We start from the raw sequence: 19,746 nt of genomic DNA, 5'->3' as shown, positions 1-19,746 counted from the left end.
TTTTCAGGACCGCTGTTTTTTTTAATACTGTTGCAAATAAATATATCTATTCTTCCGCCTTCTCTTTGCGAGAAGTGTTTAGACAAAAACACTTCCAAAACGGAGGAGAGCATCCAATAAGGGACGTGGGTGTGTTGGTGTAGCTGATGCAGGGAGAAGACATGGTTGTTCTGTACCTGCTACGTGTACAAATAAAACACCTTCCTCATGTATACGCAGGCGACAGGATGTTACGCAAAGACAGATCAAAAGAGCTCTCCGGCAGGGAATGTGCTGCCGACAAGTGATAGGTTGTTTGCACTCTGTGCCATCAAACCCTGAAGTGAAGCATCAATGTTCTGAACCTAATAATGTGATTTACAAAGTTTCATTACTTTCCCAGGACAAAATTAGTAAAAGAAAAATGAAAGTTTAGTTTTTCCTTAAGGAAATGTTGTCTAACGTTCTGTTTAGGTCATACGTGTTTTCAGAGTTAGCATGTAATGTATCACTTCTCAAAACAATTGCTGTGTCACCATTAAATTTATGTTGACAAAAAATACATTTTCAATTGAATACCTAGTTGTTAAAGAGCCAAGTTTTGTGATATCAGAAACACACTTGTATTTATTTTTGCAATACATCTTCTGTGCACCAAAACAGAAAAAAATTAATTTTAGGAATCCATTTCCTTGCACTACATAAGCCAGTACTTTTTGTTTGCGCTAAATTCAAAACAAACCCTTTTTTGCATTTTAAAATAAGAAAAAATGAATTTAAGATGTATTGCCTTCACCTTATCTAAACCAAGCACCAATGAAACAAACTGATTAACATACAGAAAATGAGTATATAGATGATCATAAACTAAAAGCAATTTTTATTCCAATAAGTTATTGGTTAGTCAAATTTAACACACTTATATAATTGAATTTAAGTTTGCTCCTTCAAGATAAAACGTTACTGACTAGTTCTTAAATTACCGTACAAAAATACTGTGTTAAACATTGTAAACTTGAAAAAGCATCAGTCTGTGCCCCACTAACTCAATGACCGTTAGACTTAACCTTATCTGTATCTAGGAGCAGCTAAACAGATATTCAAAATTTATAACTTGATGTATGAAATCTACCATCGAGACAAATCATTTTTTTTTTCGACTCCACACCCCTGAATGCTATTCTAGATATTGCTTATTTGTATAAAGTGTTGCACCTGACCTGATATAAATATATCATTTTCTATAAAACATTTGTTCAATTTTCCAGGGGGGGGGGGGAAATTACATATGTGAAAGTGTGCACAAGTTTAGTCTTCAGAAGTTCCATCAACAGAGAAATCAATGGCTTTAATACTTGGATTCCCAATAGAGGCAGTAGCAATTGTTTAATTCCTTTCCTCTAGTTCACTAGGAGAACTTTCCAGCTTGTGGAGGTGGTCCCAAGAATCCCCCTGCTTGTTTGGTAGCAGCCCGTGAGGGTGCGAGTCCCAGCATCTTCTGGATATTCTGCAAACAAACGGAAATTAGTTTGATATTTTTCCCAGTTGACTCACAATTTGCTTACATTAAAACCAAGAAATGTAGCCAGTGCTTACTATGCACATCACATGCCGCTTCAGGGAAAAGATGAGGATATTTTTGCCTTTATCAGAGCAAAAGAAAAAATTAAACATGTATTTTGTCTAACGTGATAAGTATGAAGGGATAGTATAAAGCAATAATACCAGGCAAGCAGAAATTATTATTTCCGCTGATGTCGGGCCATCAGTAAATACTGGTCTAATAGATCCTTTTGTACAAGATCTCACAGTTCTGAACAGGATTATGGATTACCCAAATCACTTAAGGAGCCATGTACATGCAGCCAATGCCTAAAATTAACACAGGATACGAGGACATTAATAAACCACACCTAACTTTGTATTCCCACCGTCTGGGCCACTATACACAGGAAGCCACTAGCTGAGACACAGGATTTGCACGCTTCCCTGAGAAAGGAACACAACAAATGGAGCATCCTTAGCTACAGGGGAAAGTGTTACTGGGAAATAGGAACCTCATTCAGATGTTAGTGTAATTTTTTTTGCTCTCTAGAAAAATAAATATTCATCAGTATTTGGTCAAAGTAACAGTTTTTATCATCAGTTTTACTCATAAGGGAAAAAAAATACGTAGGTTTCTCAAGCTTTTCCAAAAGCCAGTGATAACCGGACAGCACATGGAGGGCATCCAAGTGCGGTCCGATTGTTTTCATTGGCCCATAAATTTGAATTGGCAAGTTTGATCTGTGACTTGGATCAAAATAGGACATGTTTCCATGATTTGATGTCGATCACTCTGCCTCCAAAAATACAAAAGTATGTGAACAGCCCTATAGACTATAATAGGTATAAGTTCTATCAGTGGAAAACACTTAGAACTAGTATGTGAAAAACTGATGTCCGAATGAGCCCTAACAGAGCTACATAACAGAACTGGACACATCTCATCCGGAATCAGTAAAGTTAGTAAATGGCAAAAAGATCACTGCTCCCTCACATATGTTTGAATAAATAATAGCATGCATTCATTACCAAGACAAGCACAATGAGGAAAAAGGGAATGTAATTATCCACCACTAAATACCCATGATTTATGACATGGGCATTCCTCAAGCAGGAAACCTGGCTGTGATCCAGATTAGAACAATTCTCATACAAACACTAATGCTGCTAATTAGCCATTGCCTTTCTGATGAACACACTTTTTTACTGTTGCTTTCCAGGAAGATATACCTTTTTTTTTAAAAAAAAAAAAACGAAAACAAAGACCCGTATAAGGACCTGTTCTTTGTTTTATTTCTGGATGTGTTGTACTTGTCAATTCTGTGGCTTTAACCTTAAGTTTTACGTTATTCACTATGCTGCACCATGCACCCCTAAAGAAGCTACAGTCTTCAGCAATACAAGTAGGGGTTCCACTTACCCACTCCCACATCTAACCTATGCCTCAGCAGATTTGGGGTTTCTTTATACCGGGCATTTACTGCGACTATTGAAATGTTTGGGTTAGCCTTGAAGTATTTTTGCATATATGATCATGACCTATTTTAAAGCGGTGTTTTGAGCAAAAAAACACACACAAAAAAAACCACATCAGGTTTTTCCTGTAATGAGACCCCAAACACATGTTATTGTTACTTTTGGATGCCTCAGAGGCAATCTCATTTACATGTATAAATACCTGTATGTTCCAACACAAAGGACTAGCACAAGATTTAGCCCTTCAAAGGCTTAAGGGGCATTCATCAAGTGTTGAGGAAACGCAATTTCAGTACCTAAATAGGAAAGGGTTCTTTACAGTTAGAGCAGTCAGACTGTGGAATGCTGACCACAAGGAGGTAGTGAAGGCAGACACTAACAGCATTTAAAAAAAAGCTGGATCTTTTCTCGCAACAAATGGCATTGTGGGTTATAGATAACCTAGCAAGAGAATGTATAACTATTGGTGGAGAAAGGCTGAACTTCATGGATCAGTCTTTTTCCATGTAACTTTATTCTGAGCAATAACTTATTTTTTCATAGACAGGGCTGTGTGAGGGCTTGATCTTTTGTGAGACAATTTAACTTTTTGATCACTTGTATTTTATTTTTTTGGCAGGATTGATGTACAAAAAAAACTGGAAGGGTTTTTGATTTTTCTTGCATTCACTGTGCAGCAGAATCAAAATGTTAATATTTCTCAGGTCATTACGATGAAACCCAATTTATATGGTTTTTTTTTACATAAAGAAAAAACACTTTCTGGTCATCCTATTGTGAGAACCATAGTTACATTATTCTGTTTGCAGAATGGTCACTTTTTCTCGGCATCTGAGGAGATCAGAGCTAGTTTCAGTCCCAGCAGATGTGTGTTCTAGCACAGTGGTCCCCAACCTTTTTTGCACCAGGGACCGGCTTGAAGCAAGATCATTTTTCCATGGCCCAGCAAGGAGGGGGTGGGGTGGGCGGGGCTTTGGTCATATGGGGGCGGGGTAATGGAGGGATTTGGAGTTTAGTGCATACTTATCATATAGTGTAGACCAGGTCCCCGCCAGGAGCTATGCCAGGAGCCCCACATAATGTGCTGTGCCAGGAGCCGCATCACTGAGGCCCCATCACGCCCTGCAGCAGGACAGGGCAGCTGTCCTGACAGCTGCTGTTCAGCTGCATTTACTTCATCCCAGGGGCGGACACAGACTGTAGTGGGCCCCTGTGCAAGAAATTTTTGGGGGCCCCCCCCGCCCTTCATAAGGCAACAAAGTTATGTAAACATAACCCCCCCATGTGCATCTCTCACCCCCCCATGTGCAGCTCACCCCCGTGCATCTCTCATCCCCCTCCGTGCATCTCTCATCCCCCTCCGTGCATCTCTCATCCCCCTCCGTGCATCTCTCATCCACCCCCCGTGCATCTCTCATCCACCCCCCGTGCATCTCTCATCCCCCTCCGTGCATCTCTCATCCACCCCCCGTGCATCTCTCATCCACCCCCCGTGCATCTCTCATCCCCTCCGTGCATCTCTCATCCCCCCCGTGCATCTCTCATCCCCCCGTGCATCTCTCATCCCCCCGTGCATCTCTCATCCCCCCGTGCATCTCTCATCCCCCCCGTGCATCTCACTCCCCCGTGCATTTCTCATCCCCCTCCGTGCATCTCTCATCCACCCCCCGTGCATCTCTCATCCCCTCCGTGCATCTCTCATCCCCCTCCGTGCATCTCTCACCCCCCCGTGCATCTCTCATCCACCCCCCGTGCATCTCTCATCCCCTCCGTGCATCTCTCATCCACCCCCCGTGCATCTCTCATCCCCTCCGTGCATCTCTCATCCCCTCCGTGCATCTCTCATCCCCTCCGTGCATCTCTCATCCCCCCCGTGCATCTCTCATCCCCCCGTGCATCTCTCACCCCCCCGTGCATCTCTCACCCCCCCGTGCATCTCTCATCCACCCCCCGTGCATCTCTCATCCCCCCGTGCATCTCTCATCCCCCCCGTGCATCTCTCATCCCCCCCGTGCATCTCTCACCCCCCCGTGCATCTCTCATCTCTCCCCTCCCTCCCATGTGCATCTCTCATCTCTCCCCTCCCCCCATGTGCATCTCTCCCCTCCCTCCCATGTGCATCTCTCATCTCTCCCCTCCCCCCCATGTGGATCTCTCATCTCTCCCCTCCCCCATGTGCATCTCTCATCTCTCCCCTCCCCCCCATGTGGATCTCTCATCTCTCCCCTCCCCCATGTGCATCTCTCCCCTCCCCCCCATGTGGATCTCTCATCTCTCCCCTCCCCCCATGTGCATCTCCCATTCCCCCCACTCCTAGTTAATTGTATTTAAAAAAAAATAAAACTTGTTATACTTACCCCCATGCGATCCCTGCAGAATCCTGGCGCTCGTCCAAATCGCTGACACCAGGTTCTCCTGACTTCCGGCCATGTGACGGCGCCGTCACATGACCGGAAGTCAGGGGAATCATGAAGGTGCTGCTGCAGCAGCGCAGCGCTAAGATGTCCCGGACCCGGCGCTTAGCATGCGGCCGGGGGCCCCATGAGGAGAGAGACGCACAAGAGGGGGGCTCCGAGGGGGCTCCTACCGGCCGGGCCCCATACTGGAGTCAGGGCAGTCATGCCCTGATGGCGGCCCTGCTGGAGGCTGGAGGGGCCCCCTCTCCCCGCGGACCGGCTGAAAAACCCCAACGGCCCGGTCCTGGTCCGCGGACCGGCGGTTGGGGACCTCTGTTCTAGCAGACTCCCAATGTGGCTAGCACAGACCCAACAGCTGTGCCCACACCATCCCTGGGATGTACATGTACATCCTGATGAAGTTGCTTCACATTGTGACGTACTTGCACAGCCAGATACGGGAAGGGGTAAATATACTCAAATCACCTATTTATAATCTGTACATCTATGATGCATCAATGATTTAAACAATATGTTACTCACTGCTCGAGAACGTTATTCTACTACACATTGCTGTATACCCACTGGATAAAATACTAAGAAAATAATGCTCTTACACTGACCATAAGCAAGTAGGCGCCCTACCAACCAAGCTGCCCATCAGATCAAGGAGCCCAACAGACACCCCATTGCTCGTCGCCCCAGAGATCTAACTCTCTTACACTCCATGTGTGTGAATGATTGTAAGTGGAACCATATTGTCCAAGTGATAACCTTACTTACCTGCCGGATAGACATAGTGCAAAGTATGTAGAGGAAAATAAATGAGCAGTCAGTATAATCCTCTCCCAATAGGTTCCTGTGTGATAACCCTTGAATGTAGGACAGGGGAACAAAGGGTAATTTTGCCACAACGCGACCATCAAAACTGAAAATAAACAGAATAAATTGCACAAAAGTTACAATATATTGCAGACTATACAGAGGAATTCAACTGAAATAAAAGCCTATTAGTATCTTGAAGGTAAATCTGTCATTAAGTTTGACTCCCCCTAAACTGTTCATATACATATGTAACCCAGTAAAAAATGAACCAATTGGTACCTTTATACTGTCAATCCATTGCCTGAAAACTGATAAAGGCACCTTTTTAGCGCTATGCAAATGAGGTGTTAAGTGCTATGGGTGAGACAGTGCACTTAACTAAACGTTGCCTTCTCGGATTATTCATACTCTTGATACCTCCCTCCTTGTGATTACAAGCAGAAGGGGGTGGGGAGAGCAGACCTGAGGCTCATTACAAACATGCATCAGCAGTTCTCAGGGCACTGTCAATAGGGGTGAGGGAGAGTAAAGAAAGAGCTAACAATGAAGCAAGAGCTGCAGAAGCAGAGGTGTTAGTAAGAACACTCAGGTCTGCTCTCCTCACACCCTCCGCTTGTAGTAAGAGGAAGGGATGAGCCTAGAATATTAAAAGGGGATATCTGGGACTTTGTGAAAATCTAAAAATGAGCTTAAGCACTAACAGGCAGGTAGGTGCTACCTACCCACCTGTTGTGCCCGACACCGTTCATTGCCGGTACTGACAGATTCCCTTTAAAGGCGATCAGCTGCTACAATCGAACCATTGGCCTCATTTACTGAAGTGTGTGAAAATGTGAATATTCTGTATGAGCACTGAATAACTATGTAGACTTATCTAAGTCAGCATATTTTTCAATGGCAACTACACCTCAGCACAGCTATAAGGCTTGTGAATTAAACCACATTTCTGTCCTACTACAAAGTTTTTGTACTCACTGTAAAATCTCTTCATTTTAAAAGTCTTCATTAGAGGACACAGGAAACACACAGGTTTACACTACTGCTATTAAGCGAGGACATTAAAAAAAAAAAAAAACCTTGTCTCCTACTATGCAGACTATAGCCAACCTGCAGACTAAACAGAACTACAACACCATTATGTCATACCTGTGGAGGACATTAGCAAGTGGAGGACTCCCATTTAGGAGTAGCATAAACAAATGCATTTCAGCAGTCCTTATTTAGGAACTATAGACAAGTTTGAATGGAAACCTGTGAATCTCTAGTGAGGAGAAACTGGGACAGTGATGACTAGATCCAGGAGAAAGTGGAGCATTCACTTGATAAAATGAAGACAGTGGGAGAGCAAGGAGGAAGGCCCTGGAAACATGCCCTCTGAAATGCCCATTTATGTAGTGTTGGACTTTAGAGCTCTAGTCTTAAAGAAAAACTAAAACTTTTTTTTTTTTTTTTTAATATGATCGACTGCCAAATTATAAATTAAGAGATTTTGTGATCTATTACTGGAGTTGACTGACACTATCCCTTTAAATCGAGAGTAGAGATATTACGGGGATGGCGTGCAGACTGGCAAGTGTACACATCCATGGGGTGGGGTGCAGACAGGTCAGTGTGCTCGTTCACAAATGTAGAAGAGCTGGAATAAGTGACCCCTTCGCATGTGCCTTGCATGCTTTTTTGCCGCTATTCATAAATTAAATGATTCACAAAGTGTCTTCTCATTATCTTAGCTTCTATTCCTAACACAAGGCAACTGGTCTTTTGCTGTCTCAGCTAGTCTTCCTACCCACAAAAAAGTATATTTATGGTCTTGAAGTGTGAGGCTGCATTCAGATATGGCTGGAATGTGTGAATGCAGTCTCACAATTTGAGCCCATAAATATATGTTATGCGGGTGAGAAAGATGAGCTGAGAAAGCAAAAAAAAGTCATCTTGTATTGGGAGCAGAGTCTAGGAGAGGAGACATGTCCTGGATAACTGCACTTCTGAATACCAGAAGCATGCAAAGCACAAGAAGGATCACTGATTCCAGCTCCTCCAGACTCAAGAACGTACGGTGGTCTGTCTATTACAAAATGTCTCAAATTTATCAATGGCAATCAATTATACAAAAAAAAAGTTACTCTAAAAAGAAGCTGGTTGGGCACCAAGCTTCCATGAGATGTGAGGCTTGGACAGAGTCCTCTTCTCTTGGGGATGGGGGTGTATCTGAACTCCATGCTTTGACTCACAAGATCGAGAGACAAAATGGCAGATGAAGCAATTGTTTTTTATGCTTGAAAAAAGCCGCTTGCTGGCCAAAAACATTGCTTTTATGATGCATTTTGGATGAATAAAAGAAAAGAATTCTCTTTCTGGGCCTTGGAAACGATTGGTCTCTGAATTTGCTGGTGACTTGGTGGAAGTACAGAGCCTGTGGAGCAAAGGGAACTACCATTATGGACATCATAAGATCGAGAGGAAATGTAAAGTTGCTCAAAGCTTGAGAGGAGCATCTGATGGATTCCAAAGATGCAGAACATAGATATTAGCAAACAAGGGAAATCTAGTTCGGCGAATTCATTAGTTGGCATGCCAAGGCCTCAGGCAGAATTTAATGTGAAACCAAAAAGCCTACTGTAGACCCAGGTGACTACCAAAGTTGGATGGAGCGCAGAATATGCTACGTTGTCATGGGATTCAATGTGTCCACCTGTATTTTCTTTGAGAAAAGTGGTGTCCCAGTAGAGCAGTGTTCACCAACTCCAGTCCTCAAGGCCCACTAACAGATCATGTTTTCAGAATTTCCTTAGTATTGCACGTGGTTGGCCCACAACTTTGTTCAAGTTTTTCATTTTGGCCCTCTGTATGTTTTAGTTTGACATCCCTGCTCTAGCCTGTGGACAGAGGACAAGAATTTGCTGAGTGCAACAATGGTCACTACACCGTCATAATCATAAATTGAAAAATTCTACTAATCTATGCAACCAACTAAAACATGGAGAGGGACTATTCAGGTGAAGTAGTAATACTACCCCAGAGAGGAGTTTTTGGGAAGCCTGTGAATGAAAAGCTCACATTGGTGCGAGAGAAAAATACGCTTGCAAACAACAACGCAGGCAAATTAAGAAAAACATATGACCCAGTAAAGTGGAAGCTCTAATCTCCAGGGTTTGACATACTGAATTCTTAGAATGACCAGAAGGGTAAAATATAACACAGGTCTGCGACTAAAAAAATGTTTATTTTCATGCATTTTGGTGTTTTGATAACAAAAAAAATATTGAAAAAAATCCTAAACGTCAGGACTTGCCACAAACCTATAGGTTCTTCTGCAAACTCTGCTGTGAATCATCGGCAGGCAGCTTATTTTCTTTCCCCATTGACATCAATAGGAACTGCGTGATTGGCTGGTGGCAGTCAGGTGGTTAGCAACATAATGAAAGGTCCTTATGCTTTCAAGAAACTTGCATTGGAATTTCATTCATCAACCGTGTTTCCCCAAATTAGCATTATAGCTTTGTGTATTAATTCGCCTGACTATTTCTGTTTCATTTGTAGTGAATATACAGCGTTGAATCAACAGCCGAATATTACAGACTTTGTGAAAAAAGTATACTTCGAAATAAAACTTGGAGATCAAGATAAAGTTTGGGAATCTCAAAGTGTGCAAACGGTGTGTTGAGGACCTCCGAAATTGGTTCAAGGTTAAGAAAAAAGCTTTCCGTTATGGGATTCCTATGGTATGGCGAGAGAAAAGAGCCATAGTGACGACTGCTACTTTTGTTCATGCTATGTGAAAGGGTATAATTCCAAATGGAAGCATTCCATTTCATACCCCAATCTTCACTCAGCAATTCGTCCCATCCCCGTTGGCACAGATATACCCAATGCCCCTGCTACCTTGGAAGAGATACCTAGCTCCGATGAAGGTGGAATCATACCTGAACCAGATGACGAATCAAGTTCTGACTTTGAAGATGATACAAGACCAAAATTTTTTTCCCAGGAGGAGATGAAGGATTTAGTAAGAGACTTGAATTTTCCCAAAGATGCCGCTGAGTTACTCGGATCGAGGCTCAAAAGCAGGAATTTATTGTTAACAGGAGTGTCTTTTTCATGGTTCAGACATTGTGAAAAGGTGAAAAGGAGTTCATTCCTTACTTTGCCCAGGAAGACAAGTTGGTTTATTGAATCGATGTAAAAGGTTTAATGGGTCAATTCAAAATGCATTATGATTCAGCGAATTACATCTTTTTATAGATTCTTCAAAAAGAAGTCTCAAAGCAGTTTTACTCCACAACGGTGATTTTTACGCTTCCATCCCTGTAGGTCATTCCGTACACTTGAAGGAAACCTACGAGAACTTGGAATTGGTTCTTCGTAAACTTAAACGGTTGGCAAGTGTGTGGGGATTTGAAGGTCTTGTGCATGCTGCACGGGCAACAAACTGGGTATACCAAATACCCTTGTTTTCTGTGTCTGTGGGACAGTCAAGACCAACAAAATCACTGGACCAAGAAGAGTTGTCAGCCGAAGGTGCTTACAGTCGGTGAAAAAAATGTCCTCTGAGAAACTTTGGTACCTCCCTATAAAGTTCTTCTACCACCCTTCCACATAAAATTGGGCTTGATGAAGCAATTCGTAAAATCACTTTCAAGAGATGGAGAATGCTTCAAATACTTGGTCACCAAGTTTCCAAGCCTCTCGGAGGCAAAATTGAAGGAAGGTGTGTTCGTCCGACCAGACATTAGAAGACTTATAGCTGATAAACAGTTTGTCAATACCATGACGGATCCTTAAAAAGAAGGGTGGATTGCATTTAAAGAGGTCGTAGAGAAATTTTTAGGCAATAAAAAAGATCCTGACTACAAAAAGATCGTCGGACGAATGCTGAAAGCATTTCAAGCTTTAGGTTGCCTGATGAGTTTGAAAGCGCATTTCCTCCATTCCCACCTTGACTACTTTCCTGAAAATTTGGGAGCTATGAGTGAAGAGCAAGGTGAACGATTCCACCAGGACATTAAAGATATGTAAAGAAGATATCAGGGAAAATTAGCATTACAATGATGGCAGACTATTGTTGGAAGCTTCAGAGAGACATTTCCAGATGCTACTCACAAGCGTAAATGTACCAAGAGGAGCCTCACAGGGGAAAAAAATTGATTTTAGTGAGTGTTAGTGAACTCATTTCAGTTCAAAAATGATTTTCATGAAAAATTTGTAATAAAAAATTAATTTTATAAGTCTATTTTAATTTATTTTGCGGTATTGCCTTATTTAACATAGTTACCTAAATTGTCAGGAAACGTGATGTCCTATGACAAAATGGAGGTCATTTTCAGATTCAACGCACCAAAAAACAAAGATTACATGGAATAACCAAAACAGCTCTTGAAATTTTATTTTTTGCAGACATCTGTAATTGGATATCAAATCCTGACGCTCTCCCCTTTTTTATTGCAAAATTAGGCAGGAGAAGAGAGAAAAGACTAGGTTAAGTAGGGAGACTTACTGCCAGCCTTCTATGATAAAACAGGTCCTAGTGATGGAAATGACAGCTTATGATGGGCGCTGTGGAGCAGAATAAAAGTGTTGCTCATTTCTATCACACAGGACAGTAGAAAGAATCCTGGAGCCAGTATAGATATAGAGGTGAAGCAAAAGATTTCCAAGATTTCACAAAAGGTAACAACGGTGAAACATAGCCAGTGGAGAAATGTTGGAAACAGGAGCTCAATCTGTTGGCTTAACCCAGGAGTTGAAGGCCATCACGGTTGGCAATGATGCAGGAATGGCTGGAGAGCCACTGGAGATGGGGCAGGATCAGCATGCTTCATGTATAAATAGGGAGAAGGCCCAGGCCGTGCTGGTAAAGGGCCGACATCGATGAGAAAAAAAAAAAAAAGACTCCACTTATGGCCTACATAAGAAACAGGGAAGCCTGTGGCACCAATAAACCAGGTACTGAGCCCACGAGGAGGGAGACTGGTACACATGGTGAATGCAGAGTTATACTTACCTGCTTCATAGACAAGGAAGGAGATTGATTTGTTTTCCAGTTTTCCGAGAAGCAAAAGTAAGCATCTCTGATTATCATTCAATTTTGTTCACACTTGAGGCATAAAGGCTTGTGTGAAATCATATACCAACAGGAAAACTAACGGTGAACAGACTTCCTGCCCAACAACAATTGCTCCATTAACTTCTAATGATGCAATTCCCTTCCTAAACATTAAACTAGTGTTCCTGCACAGAACGCACAGCTTCTCCCATTCAAAAGTCATCCCACCTCAGGTCACCCCATTTATTCTATGTGAATACTTAAATTGCCTTTGCAACTGACCACGCTTCAAAATAAGAAAGACACTAGGCTCTACAAGTAAAGATTGAGCATTAACACAAGTCAGACAGCACTAGCACAACCCAAAGATTTCAGTCTTCAATTTCAACCACTACATCTACAATTTTTAAAAGCAAAATCGATTCTTGTCTATCAGTCTATGCTCACATTTGGGATTAGATGTATACTGTATTTTTTGGCTTATAAAATGCACCGGACCATAAGATGCACCTAGGTTTTAGAGAAGGAAAATAGAAATAAAAAATTAAAGCAAAAAATGTGGTCATGATGCCCTGTTATGGGGGAGGGGGCCTGCTGCTGATACTATTATAGGGGTAATGTCCCCCCAATGCTGTTAATATCCCCCATCCTGATATATATGGCCCCCTCATCCTGTTATACATGGCCCTCATCTCCCATCCTGGTTTGCATGGCACCCACTATTCCCCATCCTGGTATGCAAGGCACCCCCCCGATCCCCCATCCTGGTATGCAAGGCACCCCCCCGATCCCCATCCTGGTATGCAAGGTACCCCCTGATCCCCATCCTGGTATGCAAGGCTCCCCCTCATCCCGGTACGCATGGCACCCCTCATCCCGGTATGCATGGCTCCCCTCATCCCTACTCCTGGAATGTATGGCACCCTTCATCCCTCACCCTGGAATGTATGGCACCCTTCATCCCTCTTCCTGGTATGTATGGCCCCCCCCTCATCCATCATCATGGTATGCATGGCCCTTCATCCCTCACCCTGGAATGTATGGCACCCTTCATCCCTCTTCCTGGTATGTATGGCCCCCCTCAACCCTCATCATGGTATGCATGGCACCCCTCATCCTTCTTCCTGGTATGCTTGGCAACCCTCATCCTAGTATGTATGCCCCCCCCCTCATCCCTCTTCCTGGTATGCATGCACCCCCTCATCCCTCTTCCTGGTATGCATGGCACCTCCTCATCCCTCTTCCTGGTATGCATGGCACCCTTCCATCCTGGTATGCTTGGCACCCCCTGATCCCCATCACACTGCACACAAAAAAACAAAACAATTATACTCACCTCCTCTCTGCTCCAGCGATGCGTCCCGCTCTGCTGCTGACGCGGATTTCACTGTGTGAGCTGCGCATGGCGTCACTGTCATGCGCCCTCACACTGAGATGCTGTGCCAGAATAGTTACTGCTCCCCACGCCGGAACTGTGAGCGTGGGGAACAGTGACCATTCACTCTCATTAATAGCGCGCACACTGTACCCGCAGCCTGGCTCCTGCTGTGGCCGGCGGTCACGTGTGCCCGCAATTAAAGAGCATGAATATTTACTACAACCCATGGGAGTGGGTTGTATTGAATATTCATGGTCTTTAATAGTGGGCACACATGACCGCCGAGTGCAGCAGGAGTCGCTGTTCGGGTACAGTGTGCGTGCTATTAAGGAAAATTAATATTCACTACTCTCCACGCCCTTGGGCGTGGGGAGCAGTGAATATTCATTTTCTTTAGTAGCGGGCACAGTGTAGGCGGAGCAGGCAGCTGCTGGCTCCTGTGACCCGCTCATCCTCCGCTGCCGCTCCCCCCACAGCCATAGTATACATATATATTCGGACTATAAGACGCACCCCCCACTTTTCTCCAAAATTTTGGAGGAAAAAAGTGCGTCTTCTAGTCTGAAAAATACGGTATATGAAATATACACCTTTAGCCAGTTTACTTTGTATATTCTGCCAGATTAAATAAAAAAACAACAACAAAACACATGAATAATATACAACCATTAAAAAATGGCATACAAATTGCCTTATGTAAGGACAATAGACGATTGTGAACACATCGCAATATCTGCTTGTATAAAATCTTTCGATACAAATATATACCTGATGAAAGCGAAAAGTGGTAGAAAATGTTCTTTACATAGACGAAAAATAAAGATTCTGTTTTAATTATTTAAAAAAATGTTGTTCTGGAATACAGTGTCGTAATGTATTACATAACTTACATAGAATTGAACATCCCCATCAAAGCTGTAAAGCAAAATCCAATGGCAAACATAGACTTCATTCGGACCTAGGAGACAGTAAACATAAACTTACAAAGCCAGTAACAACATTGGTAGTGGTGCTGTACAAGAGAATAGAATACCCGCAGAACAAGATATGCTTAGCCATGTACAGCGACCACGTAATATAAGAGCTATTAAAAAAAGCACTTAAAGGGTTTTCCCACGAACAAAAGTTCATTTTAATCAGTAGATCTTGGAATAATAATAAGTTCTACAGTTGGATGTGTTTAAATAAAATGTTGCTGTGCTTAGATAATCTTATAAATGTGCCCCTGCCACATACTGTGTAATGGCTGTGTCTGACCATACAGGAACATGGTCTGATCATACCACAGCTCCTGGGCAGGGGAGGAAGAAAAAGAGTATACAGACATTACAACACGGGATCACAGCTGATGCTTTCTTTGAAGTAAAGCATTGTTTAAAAACAGGCAGGGAAATGTTTTACCTCACAAAAAGAATAATTTGTGATCCTGTGCTGTAAAGCAAAATAGGCAATTGTAAGTACACAGTGCTATACAATGAGGATTGCAATATAAGTTAAAAATGTTGACGGGAGTGCTTCTTTAACATACTGTAGAGGTATTGCAAAAGTATGTGACTAGCCCTGGTCTTCTCTAATGTAATACTGTTTCAGCACATTAATCATAGCACAGTGGTTGCTCCATTTGTCATCCTTTAAAAATCTAAATTATGTCCCTTTAATTTTAAATCACTACTTTGTCCTTAACCCTTTTGCTCCAGAGCATGTTTTCGCCTTTGTGACCAGGCCAATTTTTTCAGTTCTGATCAGTGTCACTTTATGAGGTAATAACTCTCGAACGCTTCAATATATCCCACTGATTCTGAGAATGATTTTTCATGACATATTGTACTTCATGATAGTGGTAAAATTTCTTCGCTATAACTCTGAAAATATTGGAAATTTGGAGACAATTTTGGAAACGTGTGCAGTTTTCAAAACTTTGAATTTTCATGCCCTTAAACCAAAGTTATGTCACACAAAATAGCTAATAAATAACATTTCCCACATGTGTAATTTACATCAGGACAATTTTTGAAAATTTTTTTTGTTAGGAAGTTAAGGGTTAAAAGTTAATCAGCAATTTATCATTCTTCCAGCAAAATTTGCAAAACCATATTTTTTTTAAAGACCACATCACATTTGAAGTGACTTTGAGGGGCCTATATGACAGAAAATACCCAAAACTGACATCATTCTAAAAACTGCACCCCTCAAGGTGCTCAAAACCACTCAAGTTTATTAACCCTTTCAGGTGCTTCACAGGAATTAAAGGAATATGGAAGAAAAAAATTATTTTACTTTTTCCCGCAAAAATGTTACTTTAGCCCCAAATTTTTCATTTTCACAAGGGTAACCGGAGAAGCTGCACCATAAAATTTATTGTGCGATTTCTCCCGAGTACGCCGATACCCCATATGTGGAGGAAAACTACTGTTTGGGCGCACAACAGGGCTCAGAAGGGAAAGAGCGCCGTTTGCGTTCTGGAATGCAAAATTGGCTGGAATCAATAGAAGACACCATGTCACGTTTGGGGAGCCCCTGATGTGCCTAAACAGTGGAAACTCCCCACAAGTGATTCCATTTTGGAAACTAGACCCTTCAAGGAATTTATCTAGATGTGTGTTGAGCACCTTGAACCTTCAGGGGTGTCACAGAATTTTATAATGCTGAGCCGTGAAAATTAAAAAACACATTTTTCCAACAAAAACATTATTTTAGCCCCATTTTTTTTTATTTTCACAAGGATAACAGGAGAAAATAGTTCAACAAGAGAGAAACTTCACGGCACCACGCTGTTTTCCAAAATCAATCACTAGGGACCACCTCAGACTATATGCTTTAAGATTTCTCTGGCAGTGCACATCCAAGATAAATTGAACATGAAAAGTGGAAAAGACAAAGGTAGCACTCACCAAATCTTCCTTGGACGCGTTGAAGCGCCGGAAGGCAGCGAAACGGCTGTTGTCCTTTGCTCCTCCTCTCCCCCGCACACCCTTCGGGGTCTCCGTCCTATGCCGCACGCTGAGATGTCCCTCTTGTACCAATAAAGGACATATTTTAAAGAAGATTTGGTGAGGGCTACCTTTACGTCTTTTCCACTTTTCATAACAGGAGAAAATGGAAGCCAAAATTTGTTGTGCAATTTTTCCTGAGTACATAGATACCCCATACGTGGTGGAAAACTACTGCTTTGGCACAAGGCAGGGCTTGGAAGGAAATGAACGCTATTTTGGCTGTTATTGCTTGCGGATTCCATGTTACTTTTGAAGAGCCCCTGACATGTCCAAACATCAGAAACTCACACAAATGACCCCATTTTGTAAACTACACCTGTCAAGGAATTCATCTAAGAGAGTAGTAAATATTTTTAACTCTCAGGAAATACACAAACTTGTATAACATTAGGCTGAGTAAGTGAAATATTACAATTTTTTTCCACTAAAATGTTGCTTTGACCCCAAGTTTGCAATTTTCAAAAGGGGTAAAATGTTACTCAATTTCTCTTGAGTACATCAATACCCCCTTAAGTAGTTGAAAACTACTTTTCAGGCATGGTGCAAAGCTGGGATGGAGCGCCATGTTAAAATGCAGATTTTACAGTTATGGTTTGCAGGTGACATGACCCACTGAGAGAGCTCCTGAGGTCCCATAACAACAGAAAACCCCCATAAGTCACTCCATCTTACAAACTACACCTCTCAATGAATTAATCTAGAGGTGCAGTGATCATAATGACACCACAGAAATGTATACCATTGGGCATTGAAGAAAAAATATTTTTACCACAAAAAAAAAAATATTTTAGCCCCAGATTTTACATTTTCACACAGGGCAATGGGTAAAAATAGTGCCAAAACGTGTCACACAATGTCTGCTGAACATGGCAATACCCCGTATGTGGCTGTACAGTACTGCTTAGCCACACGGCGAGACTCGGGAGGGACAGAGCACTATTTGACTCTTTGAGAACAAATTATTGTAGAATAGTTTGCTGACTCCATATACAGAGCCCCTAAGTGCTATAAGAGCAGAATACCCCCTCAAGTGACCCCATTTTGGAAATTATACACCTTTGGGAATTTATTTACAGGCGTAGTGACGATTTTGACTTCATGGGTGTTTTCCAGAAACAAGCAGCAGTGGATGTTGCTGAGTGAAAATTGCAGACTGCCCTTGAATTGACAAGTAAGCTTCTGGAGACATGCACCCATAAATTAAGCGGGTTCTCATTGATTCAGAAATGCCAAACATGTGGACTCTAAATGTGGTTTAGGCACTTTGTGGGGCTCAAGAGGGAGGGGGGGATTTGGATTTGGGAGCACAGAGTTTGCTCAATTTCTTTTGAGGGGCAAGGGCCACCTGCAAGGGCAGGTTTTCTTGCACTGATCATGGTCTGCATGACCTGGGAAGAAAAACCTGTCTCCCTCAGTACCACGGCTTCAACTGCTATACCATTAAACGGAGACACCGAGAATTCGGGTGGAAGAGTAGCCCCTGGGAGAGAAGGTCTGCGCGGACTGGAAGTCTCCAGGGGACGTCTGCAAGCAGGTTGACCAGCTCTGCATACCAGGCCCTTCTGGGCCAGTCTGGAGCCACCAGGAGAACAGGAACTCCCTCTTTATTTTCTTGATGACTTTGGAAATCAAAGGAAGGGGCGGGAAGAGATATGGAAGATGAAATTGAGACCATGGAATGACTACGGAGTTGTAAGTGATCGCCAGAGGATCTCAAGACCTGGTTTGAAGCGGAGGGACCTTGTGATTCATCAGAGACGCCATTAGGTCGACGTCGGGAGTGCCCCACCTCTGACAAATCTGGTTGAACACGGCTGGGTGAAGGGACCATTCGCCCGGGGACACACCCTGACGACTTAAAGTCAGCGGCCCAATTTTCCACACCCGGCATGTGTACTGCTGAAATTGTCGGGATGTGGTGTTCCACCCGAATTAGAATCCGTGAGACTTCCAACAGAACGGACCCGTTTCGTGTGCCACCCTGATGATTTATGTAAGCCACAGCCATGGCGTTGTCAGACTGCATCTGGAGAGGTTGGCCCGCTAGAAGGTCCTGCCAATGGAGAAGGGAGAGGTAGATGGCTCTGATTTCCAGCAGACTGATGGTAAGGGAGATCTCTCGAGCATTCCAGTGACCCTGAATGGTGGGATGACGGAAAACTGCTCCCCATCCGAGAAGACTGGCGTCAGTCGTGACGTCTAGCCAATGGAGAGGGAGGAATGATCTCCCTAGGCGGATGGAAGGGGAGAGGGTCCACCAAGCCAATGACTGTCTCACTCGAGGAGGCAAGAGAATGGGGCGGTTTGTCCCAAGCAGACAGAAGAGCCAGTTGGAGAGGGCAAGTTTGGAACTGAGCAAAGGGAACAGCCTCTATTAAGGATATCATCTTCCCCAGAACACACATGCAGAGTCGTAGACTGTGAGGGGTTAGGAGTCTTAGCACATGGATTCCCAGGCTGAGGTACGTGATCTTATCTTCTGGAAGGAGAACCCTGGCCAAGGAGGTGTCTAACAACATACCCAAGGCACTGGGACGAAATCCGGGACGATTTTTCTCTGTTCACGATCCAACCAATATGGGCAAGAGTGACCAAGGTGATCTGGAAGCTCTGGCAGCAGTCCCAGAAGGACGCACCTTTGACTAGCAGGTCATCCAGGTAGAGGATGAGGACTATCGAAGAATGGCCATGACAATTGCCATCTCCTTCGTGAACACTCTGGGGCATAGGCTAAGCTGAAAGGGAGTGCTGTGAATTGATAATGATTCTCCTGAACTGCAAATCTGGAGGAATTTCTGATGTGCCACGTAAATTGGGATGTGAAGGTAAGCATCCTGAATGTCCCCCGACGAAAGAAACTCCTCGGGTTCCATGGAACAGATAACCGAGCAGAGAGGCTTCATTCTGAAATTATGGAGCCACACCCACCGATTTTGAAGCTTGACACCCAGGATTGGGTGAAGGGAGCCCTCCTTTTTTGGGACAACAAACAGGTTGGAATAAAAACCCGTGAAGCGTTCCTCTGAGGGAACAGGAATGATAACTCCTGCCTGTAGGAGATAGGTGATGGCCTGGAAAAAACTAAAAAGTGTGCAGTGTTTCTTGGGGGAA

General features: G+C 43.2%; 1 protein-coding gene across 1 annotated transcript in view; it reads right to left on the bottom strand.

Annotated features, from left to right (window-relative positions):
• Positions 1 to 578: 578 nt before the first annotated feature.
• Positions 579 to 19,746, bottom strand: part of TMCO1 (transmembrane and coiled-coil domains 1) — a 68,035-nt gene continuing 48,867 nt past the window's right edge. The window contains exons 5-7 of the mRNA XM_073642565.1: positions 14,533 to 14,600; positions 6,180 to 6,324; positions 579 to 1,486 (exon numbers count right to left, since the gene is read on the bottom strand). Of these exons, the coding sequence (XP_073498666.1) occupies positions 1,388 to 1,486; positions 6,180 to 6,324; positions 14,533 to 14,600 (312 nt within the window). The 3' untranslated portion in view covers positions 579 to 1,387. The remainder of the gene's footprint in view (positions 1,487 to 6,179; positions 6,325 to 14,532; positions 14,601 to 19,746) is intronic.

Source organism: Phyllobates terribilis, unplaced genomic scaffold (genome assembly GCF_046119375.1).
Source record: "Phyllobates terribilis strain yellow unplaced genomic scaffold, ASM4611937v1 Scaffold_8__6_contigs__length_399053987, whole genome shotgun sequence".
Lineage (NCBI taxonomy): Eukaryota > Metazoa > Chordata > Amphibia > Anura > Dendrobatidae > Phyllobates > Phyllobates terribilis.
The sequence above is the reverse complement of the archived record's forward strand: the minus strand, read 5'-3'. Positions and strand labels throughout refer to the sequence as shown.